At 40.2% G+C, this 13,343-nt stretch overlaps 1 protein-coding gene and 1 long non-coding RNA gene across 2 annotated transcripts in view; one reads left to right on the forward strand and one right to left on the reverse strand.

Moving 5' to 3' along the window:
* The window catches only part of LOC144059377 (uncharacterized), a 4,503-nt gene extending 2,570 nt beyond the window's left edge, over window positions 1-1,933 (reverse strand). The window contains exon 1 of the long non-coding RNA XR_013295645.1: window positions 1-1,933. This exon is cut by the window's left edge and continues 519 nt beyond it. This is a non-coding gene — a long non-coding RNA (uncharacterized LOC144059377).
* kdrl (kinase insert domain receptor like) overlaps window positions 1-12,973 on the forward strand; it is a 57,918-nt gene extending 44,945 nt beyond the window's left edge. Inside the window, exons 26-30 of the mRNA XM_077577644.1 lie at window positions 6,168-6,273; window positions 7,675-7,799; window positions 9,147-9,225; window positions 10,114-10,208; window positions 10,549-12,973. Of these exons, the coding sequence (XP_077433770.1) occupies window positions 6,168-6,273; window positions 7,675-7,799; window positions 9,147-9,225; window positions 10,114-10,208; window positions 10,549-10,732 (589 nt within the window). The 3' untranslated portion in view covers window positions 10,733-12,973. The remainder of the gene's footprint in view (window positions 1-6,167; window positions 6,274-7,674; window positions 7,800-9,146; window positions 9,226-10,113; window positions 10,209-10,548) is intronic.
* The last annotated feature ends 370 nt before the right edge of the window (window positions 12,974-13,343 follow it).

The following is a 13,343-nucleotide window of genomic DNA, read 5'->3' on the forward strand; positions in this document are numbered from 1 at the left end:
GACGGTTAGCTCTGCTATGCTAACTGAGCTAACCGTCGCTAACAAAAGCGTAGCAATTCTAAATAATTAGCTGCAACCATCATAATCAACAGATGGTTAGGTATGCTAACGTTAGCTTAGCTGCACTTACACTGGACTTGCATTATAAATCATTTTCAGCAATGTACACAAGCGACCAACATTAAAATAAACAAGTTTCTGGAGGAAAAATTCGAGCTTCAAACCTACCTCATTAGCACAGCTACACTGCCATCACGTCTCGTGAAGTAATTAGAGCCGGGGGCGGTTCTCTATCGGGGCTGCTAGATGACGTCACTTCCGTACTCCGGGCAATATAATAAATCACATTTAAATCAACAAATTGGTTCAGTGTTGGATTATGAACTTTGTTGATAAGAGTGGCTATTGTTCTATGATTTACAGTGTCAATTTAAAAAAAAAAATAGATCACATTTAAAATTAACCCGAAAGGCTCATATACTAAATTAATTACCACAGACGAAAACAAAGGATATTATTGCTAGAATTATAGATAATTTTGTAATCGTTTAATGTGATTTCAGTTTGCTTTTTTAAAAAGTTATTATTATTTTTTTCATTAACGAAAATGTTTTTTTGCTTTAGTAAATAAAATAACCTTGCTGCTGTCACACAGTTGCTGTCCGAGGATGTTTTGGTACTATACTTTAGTAATGGACGCATGTGTTTTTTGGCAAAATTGTGAGCGAGCCCAGTAACTTGGCTTAGAAGCAACCCTGCAAATGAATGGTCACATGATGCTTTACTGTTGGCATGAAGCAGGACTGATGGTAGCGCTCATCTTTTCTTCTCCAGACAAGCATTTTTCCGGATGCCCCAAACAGTTGGAAAGGGGGTTAATCAGAGAAAATAACTGTAACTCTTTTTTCCTTATTTTGGTCTGTGTTTATGGAATCCCTTTTTCACTGGTCACACCAGGCCATCCTCCAAAAGTCTTACTCCCTCACCATGAGTGTAGATGGACTCATACCTGCTTACTGCCATTCCTGAGCAAGCTCTACACTGGTGGTGATGTCCTTATCCCTGCAGCTGAATCAACTTTGGGAGATAGTCCTGGCTTTTGCTGGATTTTCTTGGGTGCCCTGAAGCCTTCTTCACTTAAAGTTTGTAAGGTCACTAAAGGAAATTACTTTAATTTTCATGGCAAATAGGGACTTTGCAATTCATCTAATCACTATAACATTCTGGAGTACATGTACATGCAAATTGCCATCATAAAAAAACAATAATAAGTCAGCACTGCAGATTCTTAGAAAATCAATGTCATTCTCAAAACATTTGGCCGCTGGTGTACAGAAAGATGTTATACTGTAAAGGCAGGGTGGGATGTTAAATGATGAATTAATGTACGGCACTGACAGTTTCTCTGTCTCTGCTGTTAACCATTGTACATTTTTAAATAAACAACCACTGAAATAATTAAATACTGAATTATATAATTAAATATCGTAGGGTATTTCATTATTTAATTATTTACTTAGGAAATGGTGGCTGCAAAAAAAAAAAAAAAAGGCTCTGTGTCTACAGACAAACATTCACAATACACAGCATTTTGAGAAAAAACTGAATTATGGAGACGTGCGTAATTGTGAGGACAGGTGATGGTCAGCCAATCAAATGCTGTGAAATATACACTGGTGTGAATTATTCATGAAGTGGTGCATTACAAGGACCTTCCTACAGGGGGCGCCATCAAATACACAAAAATACACAAATTCGCGTAATTATGCTTTACAAGGACATTGGCTAAAACTTTGGATTTAAGCCTTCTACAGCCCTAGAAGCACTTCTGCATTGAAATAATTATGAGGACATGGGCTGTGTCCTCATAATTCAAAATGTCCTCGCAGCACGGCATGTATTCAGGTGAAATGTCCTCATAATACACAAAGGCAAACACGCACACACACACACACACACACACACACACACACACACACACACGCACACACGCACACACACACACACACACACACACACACACACACACACGGATTTGAACATCTTAACCCAGAAAACACTTTACAACTATTTTCTTCTGACTCTTGTTTATTTGGAGGTGAAATTATGCTGGTGACCACTAGATGGTGACAACCTGTTTTGTTGGACACTAAATTTGAAAGAAGAAGAGTAAAAACAGGAAATACTGTATTTCAAGCTCAGCCTAGTTTTTGGTGGAGGTTATTGAATGTCACTCTTTTTCAATCCTGCTTTTTTTTTGTTTTTAATTGTGTTTGTATTATTTTAAAAGTGTGTTTAATGACCATAACATTAAGTCACATAAATGCTATAAAATCATGACCAGGGAATATTTAAATAAGGAATTTTTGTAACTTTACTTATTGCGAAGACGTTCTGGAATGTAACAAGGTGGAGAGGGTTTACATTTAGCGTGTGTCCCGATGGCAGATTTTCACCAATCTGCAATTTATTCCTCACAATCAATAAGTTTCTCTTTGTCTTCACGTTGTAATAAGCGGCTCCAAAGCCTTCATTTGTCAATCAGAGCGCATTCCAGATGATTCATTTTGAGCGCGTGAATCCCCGGTACGAGAGGTTGCGGCTCAAGCGGTCAGCGAACGGCTCCAAACGAATTAACCCCGACCGACGACTGCGAGTGCCTTCGTCGCGATATCGGCGGGTTTCATCTTTCTCACACGCTCGGCACCGGCCGGCCCGTCTGCGTCCGCACATCCCGCTTTGGATTTTCGCCATCGTCGTCAATCAGAGTCTGGGCCGCAACGCCGATGAATTCATTTTGTTCGCCGTAAACGTGTGGATGGTTTGATTCCAGATTGTCGTTAAACACAAGTTGAGGAAATCTGTTTGCAAAACAAGAACGATTGATGGACGACGCCAGCGCTTCAAATAAAGCAGGCAAAGAAACAAATCCTTTCCGCATTTACTCCACAGCCTTGACATCCATTTTGAAATCCATATACTACTACACCCATTGTCCTCACTAGTATCCCAACATTAGTATACTAGTAAGACAAGCAAATGCTACTAGTGAGGCAGAACTATGCACCTTCAATCTGCATTCCACTCGTACTACTCGTGACCTCATCAAATGTAATACAGTAGTGACCGTTTTTGTGCTACTAGTTTATTTATAAAGCACTTTCAACAACCATCATCGCTGCATAAAAGTGCTTTACATGAAGTTTAAAAAAGAAAATATGCAATTAATAAAAAAATAAACAAAAATATTAATACTATAAAAAATAAATAATGATCATTATTAAACAAACAATAATAACAACAATAAATAAAAAATACTAGCGTGTGACAAACTAGTTTTAACTATTGTTAACTAGTAGGTCAATTCTAATTGCACACTAGTAGGCCAAAAAGGGGCACTAGTAGTGGGAAAAATACTTGTAATATTCAGTCCCTTTGCGAGTGAGCCCTAATGGTTCAACGACTTCAGTTTAAAGCCCACGTGCTATTATCTTCTTTGTCCTCACTCACTAGTTAGTAGGACACTTCAGCGCACCAGTGGAATGGCAACAGGTTGCACTAGTAGGTCAGCTGTGTCCCACCTGACATTTGTCCCCACTACTGCCTTCATTTCCGCAGACTAGCAGATCACCTTTGGCATACTAGTTAAACAACTACATGTTACTAGTGCAGCACTGTGCATTAGTTGACATTTGCATGCCACTAGTACTAGATTAACTAGTAGATCAGTATAGTTTCCATAAGCCTTTGAGAGCATTTATTCACATGGCATTCGTTTTTCCTACTGATTTCTACTAGTGCAAACAAAGAGCATACGAGTACACGGACCTTACGGGTAACAAATAAACACTTAAACGGCTTCCAATGCTGCGGCAAGATCAACGGCAAATGTGGATTGTGCAGAACTTCCGATTATTTTTGAAAACTGAATGTGACTCGCTGATCTGCAACTTTGAAAGAAAAAGCGTATCAGGTTGCCGTTTCCTAAAAGGAGATTTTGACAGTTTGCACTTAACTCTTTGACTGCCAAAAACGTTAAATAACGTTTAGTAAAATCCTATGGAGGAGTGCCAAAGACGTTAAAAGACGTTTGTTTCAAAACAGAGGTGAAACTAACCATTTTCTATTGTTGATTACTGAAAAACGGAATAAGGTAGAAACAAACTTTTTTTTTCTGATGAAATATGAGAGTCCAATCTTTCATTTGGTAGTATGTGTGTTTCCATAGTCCAAACACATAATTTTCTGTGGACCTTGAAAGATCAGTCAAAATGTTTAAAATCGGCTGGCACTGGGGACAACCCGTTTCTGAAAACGTCTGGCAGTCAAAGAGTTTTAAGCGGCGTCTTAGTCAAGCGGTTTGTGATCCCTGCAACTTGCCGAACTAAACGACCTCCACACATCCTGACAATCGGGCCCAATTTCAGCACGATTATCAGATGTCTTGATTATCCTCAGCGATTATCTTGTGAAAGTGACAGCGAACGCACCGCGACAGCTCGAACCCGACGCGTCACTTTGGAATGCGACGGCTATTTCCAGTGGGAAAACAATAAATAGGATGCCGGCACACACACACGCACACGCCCACACACACACACGCTGCAGACAGCTTTTGTTCATCATTACGTCCCGGGCAGGAAATGTGTTTGAAATTGTGCGCTGGGTCAAAGGGTGACAACTTCCCCCTTTGTATGGTCTGCATTAGACTTGTGACATCCCGTCACTGCGGCGAGGGCTCCCACCTGTTAAGACCAGAACGGCGAAAATCCCCCTGAGTGCAACACAGGTGGCGATAACGAGCGGGACGAGGCTTCGATATTGCAACATCTGCTTCTCGTATTCACATCGAGTCATCATGAAACATGACGGGAATGACAGAAGTGCAAAGTGATTCGATACAAAGACTCTGACGGGACTTGAGAAGATTTTTGTTGTTGTTTTTATGCTGGGGCATACAGAAGGCTTTGATGCAGCCTCTGAACTGAAGAGAACCGTTGAAGCAATGGTAGTTATTTGAAAAAAAAAAAAAAAAAAGGTCGGCAGGTGGCAGGAGAGTATAAGAGATCAACCAGGGCCATGTTGTAAACAAGATGATTTCCCCACAATTTAAAACAGATTTGTGAATAATGATTAGCTATATTCTAATGTGACTCTCATATTTCTTTTGGTAGGTTCCATGTTTTTAAAGCAATAGAACACAATATTCTGTAGACCTTGCAAAATCTGTCCAAATCCAGTAAAATAGCCGGGAGCAAAGGGGGTTACTTCAATGAAAATGGATGCGAGTGAATGAGTTAAAGAGAGCGAAAGTCAATTGCACTTGAAATCTTAATTGACTTGAAATCTTGGATAAAATGCAATTAAAAAAAAAAAAAGATCAAGCAGCAAAATGGAGGAACGTCAAAGAAGAAGCAGATGCCAAGCAAGATATTTCTTGAATAATTTTAGACCAGAGTCTATTTTTATTTTTGAGTTAACCACGATTGCGATCCGGGGGCCGCTGGGGGGGAAGGCGGGGCTTCTTTTTCCTCCGAATTCCTGTATGAGAGGAACAAAGCTCACACAAGAACTTTGTGAGTCTTCCCACATGGCCCCCCGACGCTGACAGCTCGTCGCCGAGCCGTCACAAGCCATGCGCTTCTTTCTCGCACCAGAGACCCGAGACCGTCCCATACGGCGCCGCCGCTTCAAAAAACAAACAAGAGGGGATTCAGGTTCAAGATGACAGGACATACAGAAGGGGAAAAGTACTCACACTCTGGACTTAAGTAGAAGTACAGAAGAAGAAAAAAAAGTACAGATTTTATTTTTATTTTATTTAACTTATTTTAGTACTTGAGTATTAATGAATATTGAATTATATAATAATGCCATTAATCTGCAGCCAGCCACCTCAAACTGCCAATGTGCCTTTAAGGGGTGTGGCCTTAAGCGTGTGCTCAAGTTAGGTACAGATCTCGTAGTAATCAAGTATTTGTACTTGGTTACTTCCCAGCACTGCAGAGCACCAGATGTTGCGTCTCTCTGACTCAACACAACCCGCCATTTGTGCACTTGAACATTCTAAATATTTTGGCACTGTGAGGTCCCGTGTTAGATGACCTCAAGCCTAATGTATGTTCTGACAGAGTGCGCGTGTGTGTGCGTGTGTGCGTGCGTTGTAGCTATCAGACCATGTTGGCGTGCTGGCAGGGCGAAGCACAAGAGCGGCCCACCTTCACCGAACTGGTTGAACAGTTGGGAGACCTCCTTCAGGCCAGCGTGCAGCAGGTACGACAACAACAAAACAACAACAACAACACAATTTTTGACATTCTTCCCGCTCAGAATAATATCATCCGCTAAACATAACAGCACATTTGAATGACAATAATGAAAATATTTTGTTTGTTTGTAGTAGCTCGTGTTAGGGACACAATGTCTATCTTTTAACTTCCTGTGTCGCCAACTATATTCCATTTAAGTTGAATTTATAATCTTTTTAATTGCTAATGTCATTTTTTAAATTAATTTTGTTAATTAAAAATATGTTGTTTTTTATTTAATTTGTATTTAATTTTGCATTTTATTTTAAAATTAAATTGGTAATTTTATAAATTTGTTTGATTTAATGCTTCCCTTATTTGTATAGTTTTAATTTAATTGATCATGTAATGTTGAAGCTTTATATAAACTAATTAGATTTTATTTTAATTTTGTATCTTTTTCATTTTCATTTTAATCTGCTATAAAAGTTTCATCTTCATTCATTTAAAAAAAAAATCGGTATTCTTTAATTTGAAGTTTGAATGTATTGTTTAATGCAATTTGTGATTGAATTAGTAATTTAATATCATGTTAAAATTTTACTAGGTTTGAAAAAAATATATTAATGGAAATTTCATATATTTGTATATTATTTATTCATTTGTAAGCTAATATTTGTTTAACTTTTTAATAAATGTTATTGTAATGTATGTATTTCCTAATATTCTTAGTATTTCCGTTGTTCAATGTTAACTTTATTTTTGTATTTATTTAAAAAAAAAAACACACATATAATTTTTTAACTCATTCGCATTGCAAACAAATCCCAAATCCAAGCCGAGGGTGAAGCAACAGGACACGGTCGGCCATTTTAGCGTCACAAAAGCGAGTTGCAAAAGCCGCAAAGTAGCAGGAAGTGGGCGTGGCCTAACAAGAAGCAGGCGGACGGGCGGGCGGGCGGTCAAGGCAAGCGACTCACAGTAGCCGGCAAGAGGAAGCGGCACTCATCGCGCACAAACATTTGGCGCAGATGACGCCGACACCATCAGCCTTTGATTAGCGCTTCACAGGAAATGCGAAGAATTCCATCAGCGCCGCTTGAGATATTTGGCAATAGCACACATTTGTTTGGCAAAAACAAAAAAATATTGTGGAAGGAGCAAACCCCGCAATTCTTTTAGGAGAATGTTTTTTTTACTGTGCTTTTCCCCAAATCAAGTCCAAGCTCACATATGTTATATGTTAGCATTAAGCTAGCAGACTTTATGGTTTGGTTGAACATTTTGCTGTTGAAAAATGCAACGTTTACAAACGAGGTTTCTCAGTAATCCAAACACAAAAGCTAAAGTCAGGACCTCTCGCATATTAAAGCTCTCATCTTGTACTCAGACGCTTTGTGTTTGTTTGTGTGTGTGGTTCATTTAGGGGGGGAAACACTACATCCCCATCAACACCGCCCTGCTGGCCAAGGTTGGAGATCTGGACGCCAGCGAGATGGCGGAAGAAACGCCCACCCGACCCGTTTCGCAGCGCGACTCAGGTGGCACCTGGTAAGGAGGGGCGGGGCATCACAATCACTAGCAATATGAGCCGCGCACAATTACAATTATTATTCCAACACATTTATTTTAGGATAGTTTACTTTCAAGAAAATGAAAAAAAAAATAACATAAAAGTTCAATTAAAGCAAATTTAAAAACATAAATTGGACCATGAGCTGGATAAGCAATAGGAGATTAAAATTGAGTTTAAATGGCAAATTAAATAAAATACAATTCAAACGAATTTTAGTAAAGAAATTAAATCATTTGACTGCAGTACTTGAGGTGAATGAAATTGAAGTACATTTACTATATTTTATTACATTAAATACATTGACATTGTTTTTAGTAAGTAATATTAAATTAAACCTAATGTAATGAAATAAATTTCATGAAAAGATATTTCAATAAATTAATTTAACCAGTTTGACTTCTTGACTATTTTTTTAGTAAATCAAATTAAAAGGTAATTCAAGTGTAAGTAAATAAATTACATAAATCAGTTTGACTAATTGAAATTAAAGTAAATTTTGAAATAAATCAATTACATTTACCACAATATTTTGAGTAAATCAACTTAAGTGAAATGAAATGAAATAAAAATACAGTTAATGCAATAAAATTAGAACAAATGTAGAAGAGGATAACATTAATTGACCAGTTTGTCCTTTTTAACTCAAATCAAAGTATGTAACCAAAAAAATCAATACATTCGATCAATTGAGTAGGATTACTTTTTCGAGTAACTGCCATGAAGTTTGCAGGCCGACAACCTGTTTTCCTGCAATTCTCACGATTTTGATCGTGAGATAATCCAACATGATAACATCGAAATCATACAATTGCAACATATTTCTTTCATGATAGTTCATGTTCAAGAAAATGACAAAAATAAAAGTTGAATGAAAGCCAATTTAAAAGCATCAATTGGACCGTACACTATGCAAGCCGATCTTTCCATACGTGTTCCACGGCGTGCTAGCCAGTTTGCGGCGTGCTATTCAACCGCAGCAGAAGATTGCGCCGAGCCAACATTTGCACGAGGAAAGACTTTCTGCTACTACGAGACCACTTTGTCGATTTATGTGGCTTTCGTGTCATATTTCTTCAATCTCTCGGGGCGTCACCTATGTTCAAAGTATGTTTTCCTGACGACGTGATGCAAAGCGGCGATGACAGCTGAAGCCCAAAGCTGAATTACTCCTGGCGTCTTTTAGCCGCGCGGCGGCCGGGACGGGCGTCCGTTCAACGCGTTGTTGCTCTAAGTCATTAAGTTCCAGCAGTTTTATTGCCGCTTGGCTTCAGCAAACGCAAACGCTGAGACGGCCTGAGATGGAAAATCTTTCTGTGTGTTAGGAACATCAAGATCAGACCGGCGAGCGTCAAAACCTTCGACCAGGTCACCGTGGACGGCGACGACAATCACAACCAAAAGGTAGGATGGATGGATGGATGGAGGGAGGGATGGAGGGATGGGTGGAGGGATGGAGGGAGAGACAGACGGACGGATGGGTGGTTGGTTGGATGGATGGTGGAAGGGATAGATGGATGGATGAATGGGTGGTTGGATGGACGGGTGGGTGGATGGAGGGAGAGACAGACGGACGGATGGGTGGTTGGTTGGATGGATGGTGGAAGGGATAGATGGATGGATGAATGGGTGGGTGGATGGACGGGTGGGTGGAGGGATGGATGGATGAATGGAGGGAGGGATAAGAGGGTGGATGGATGGATGAATGGATAAATGGATGGATGGAGGGATGGATGGATGAATGGAGGGAGGGATAAGAGGGTGGATGGATGGATGAATGGATGGATGGAGGGAAGGCTGATTGGATGATGGATGGATGGATGGAGGGAGGGGTGGTTGAATGGATGGATGAATTGGTGAATGGATGGGTGGTTGGATGGAGGGATGGATGTATGGGTGGTTGGATGGTGGAAGGGATAGATGGATGGATGAATGGGTGATTGGATGGACAGATGGACGGATGGGTGGTTGGATGTATGGATGGGTGGAGGGATGGATGGATGGTTGGATGGAGGGAGGGATGGGTGAGCAAACAAATGGATCTAGGGAGTGAGGGAGGGATAAGAGGGTGGATGTATGGATGGATGGAGGGAGGGGTGGTTGAATGGATGGATGAATTGGTGGTTGAATGGAGAGAGGGAGGGATTGGTGGATGGATGGTTGGTTGGATGGATGGAGGGATAGATGGCTAAATAGGCAATTTGATGATATTAAGAATGAATCCAAGAAATACTAATAATAAACATTTTTCAAGCGTGAAATGTAAATAATTGTATTGTGCCGGCCGTGCAGTGCGATAGCGGGATGGGCCTCTCGTCCGACAACATGAACACGCTGAAGAAGCTGGAGACGCTGGCCGGACGACCGCTCAGCATTATGGCTCTGGCGTACGTACACACACATGCAAAATGGCACTAGTAGCGGAAAAGAGTTCTAGTACGCGGACCTTTTGTTTTGTTTTCTTAACAAAAATGCTTTTTCAATGTATTCATTTTTTTTATTAGTTTTCGTTAAATATAACAACCTTGCGACTCAGTCACATGTCGGAACACATTGTGGCAAAAACAACAACATTTTGTACTGGCTGTCCGCAACTTAGCCAAAATGTGTCTGTGACGCACGTTTCGGTCCCGAGCCACCATTTGAAAAGCACTTTTGTAAACAATACGACATGAAGTTTAGCAACAAAGCGCATTTTTCAACAACACGTCAACTTGTGTTTTGCAGCATGAAGGCGATGAGCAAAAGCAAAGAGTCGGTCCTGAGCGAGCCCGACAAGGACAAGTACCCGCCAAGCGTCCCCCCTCTGGACCTCGGTCTGGACGACTCGGCGTTGGACGCCGACTTGGAGTGTCACAGCCCGCCGCCCGACTACAACTATGTGGTGCGCTACTCCACGCCGCCCGTGTAAGACGGCGTCTCGAAGTCTCGGAGCGTGTTCCGAGACTTCGGCCCTCCAGCAGGAAGAACAACTGTGAAACCAGCGATGGGCAACCGGTCCAATTGCGTCGTCCCGGCGACGCGTCGGACCGACTTTGTTGCAAACCAAAAGCGGCTCAGGTATTTCAGTCAGCTCCATATCAGGATTTTCTACTGTGAAACGGCTCCACGGGGGGCCAGCAAGAGGACAAGACGAGCGTCCGGGTCAGCTCATGACAAAAAAGGAAACATTTTTCAATTGTTGTTCACGGGTGTCTAAATAAGTCGCCGGTGAGAAAATTCCCAAGGACCCCATGATTTAGTTTGCCAACTGGCACCAAGACGCCTCAAAAATAGCCAAACTGCAAATATGCAGTCCATTTTGGAAAAAAAATGATTGCAGCTCTGCTTACCTTTTCACTCTAATGTCGTGAAATGGCACTTATTTGCACTAAGAATGCAAATGAACGGTGTTTGTGACCCAACTGTTCCAGACAGGTCATTAAAAAGTCCATTTTACAACACTGTTACTGCAGCTCTGCTTACCTTTTGGTTTTAATGTAGTGAAATGTCACCCCTCTGTGCTCAGAATTTCGCCATTGCCCCCTCCCCCACCCCTCACCAGACACAACAACTTGTATGCAAACAGCAAAAAGTAACTTTTCTAAAGTTGTTGTATTGCAGCTCTGCTTACCTTCTGACTTTAAAGTTTGTGAAATGTCCCCCCTGTTTCCTCACACATATTTGCTCAAATGTACCCAAATTGCTCAGGTTGTCTCATAAAGCCACACATGAACTTCAATTTTGCTTTAATAGTCTATTGAAGAAACCCCGCTCAATTGTACGTATATTTCCTCGTTGACAAATTTAGATGGAAACGCAATTAGGATGTCATAGGAAGCTTCTTTTGTTCACATTGTTTATCCCCCAAACACATAATATGTATTTATTTCATTAGTAAACACTGTCAAGTAGCAAGTTGCGTGCGTGGAGCGATGTTTAAGCAAAGCTGACATGCAGCATGCAGACGTTTGTCTTTCTCTTTCTGCTAACCATCGCTTGCGGGGCAGGCGTCATGGCAACGGCCTTTCATTGGCTTGCATTTTGGACAATGCCCTTGCTTTTTGACAGAATTTTTAAGGGGGGGAATTAATGGTCATCCTTACATACTCTTCGGGGTCAATTTTGACCTTTGAGAGTAATTAAGAAAAAAATAAGTCAAAATATTCTTTTACCAGGAAATTGCATGACTTTTCCTGAAGTCCCGTAAAATTTCGAAACAAGTCCAAGTCAGGTATTTTTTTATACAACAGCGTTCACAGGGCAGTTTTAAACCGTATTGAGAACTGTCAATATTACCACCACGGAATCATTCATGTTATCTTTTGAAGGTCATAGGTGGCATCTGGAAACAGTGAACGGGTAAAGCAGCATAAGAATGATCATCATAGAACTACAGTGGGCTAAATCCAAGATGAAGTGAATGATTAAAAGTCAAGCGGACGAACGTTCACGTCAATGCTGGTCCAAAACCACGTTTATTTCCAATTTTGACCGATAAGGGGAAGTCAAAAGTTCTTCTCTGGGCTCATCAGTGCAACACTGGGCCAAGTCCCAATTACAAAACAGTCACGCCCATGAAAGCAAAGAAAGCTGAGAATGTTACGAGCGCTTTTCCTTGAATGTTCATCATCATCATCATCATCATCATCTCTCATGAAGATGAAGAGTATGTAAGGGTTACGTGAACGTAGCGTGGACCAAATGTTAACTCATCAGATTGCTTGTGTTTCGTGACCAGAACAGGAAACAGGAAACAGGAAATGCATCCAAAAGTGATGATGATGTTGTTGTTGTTGTTGTTGTTATGCGCAGAGGAAATGACGATGCACTGATACTTTATATCAAATGTATTTGTTTTCATATTCTAATGATCATATTTTTATTCCACACTATTGTGGCTCACAAGTCGTACAATGAAAAAATTTAACTCCTTTATTAGCCGTATTCATTCAAACGTGTGTTGTAAAATTCCAGTTGACCAAAATGTTTGTGTCGATGCAGCTTATCTGGAATATCTTTTTCTTTTCTTTTTTTGTAATACTTGCAGCAGCTTATTTGTCATTCACCTTCACTCATGTAGTATAACACGTTTTTTTTTTTTTACTAATTTTCCACAACACTGTTGCTGAGCATATAGAGTAAATAAAGATCTATATATTTATACTTGAAATGCTTTCTTGTCTTATTTTCATTCATATATATATATATATATATATATATATATATATATATATATATATATATATATATATATATATATATATATATTCTGATGGGCACTATAACGGCAAAATCCTCGTTCCCGAATTGTGTTGTTGACAGCTCCAATAAGTTCTGGATGGATTACAAACTTCCACTTGTAATGACACAAAATGTTTTCTTTTTACTTTAAAATGGTGCTCCTTAACTCAATGACTCGCAGCCATTTTCACTGCAGCAACCCCCTTTGCTCCCGGCTGTTTTACTGGATTGGGGGCTGATTTTGCAAGGACCACAGAATACTGTGTTCTATTGCTATAAAAACAAAAGAAAGATTAGAG

Source organism: Vanacampus margaritifer, chromosome 10 (assembly GCF_051991255.1).
Source record: "Vanacampus margaritifer isolate UIUO_Vmar chromosome 10, RoL_Vmar_1.0, whole genome shotgun sequence".
NCBI lineage: Eukaryota > Metazoa > Chordata > Actinopteri > Syngnathiformes > Syngnathidae > Vanacampus > Vanacampus margaritifer.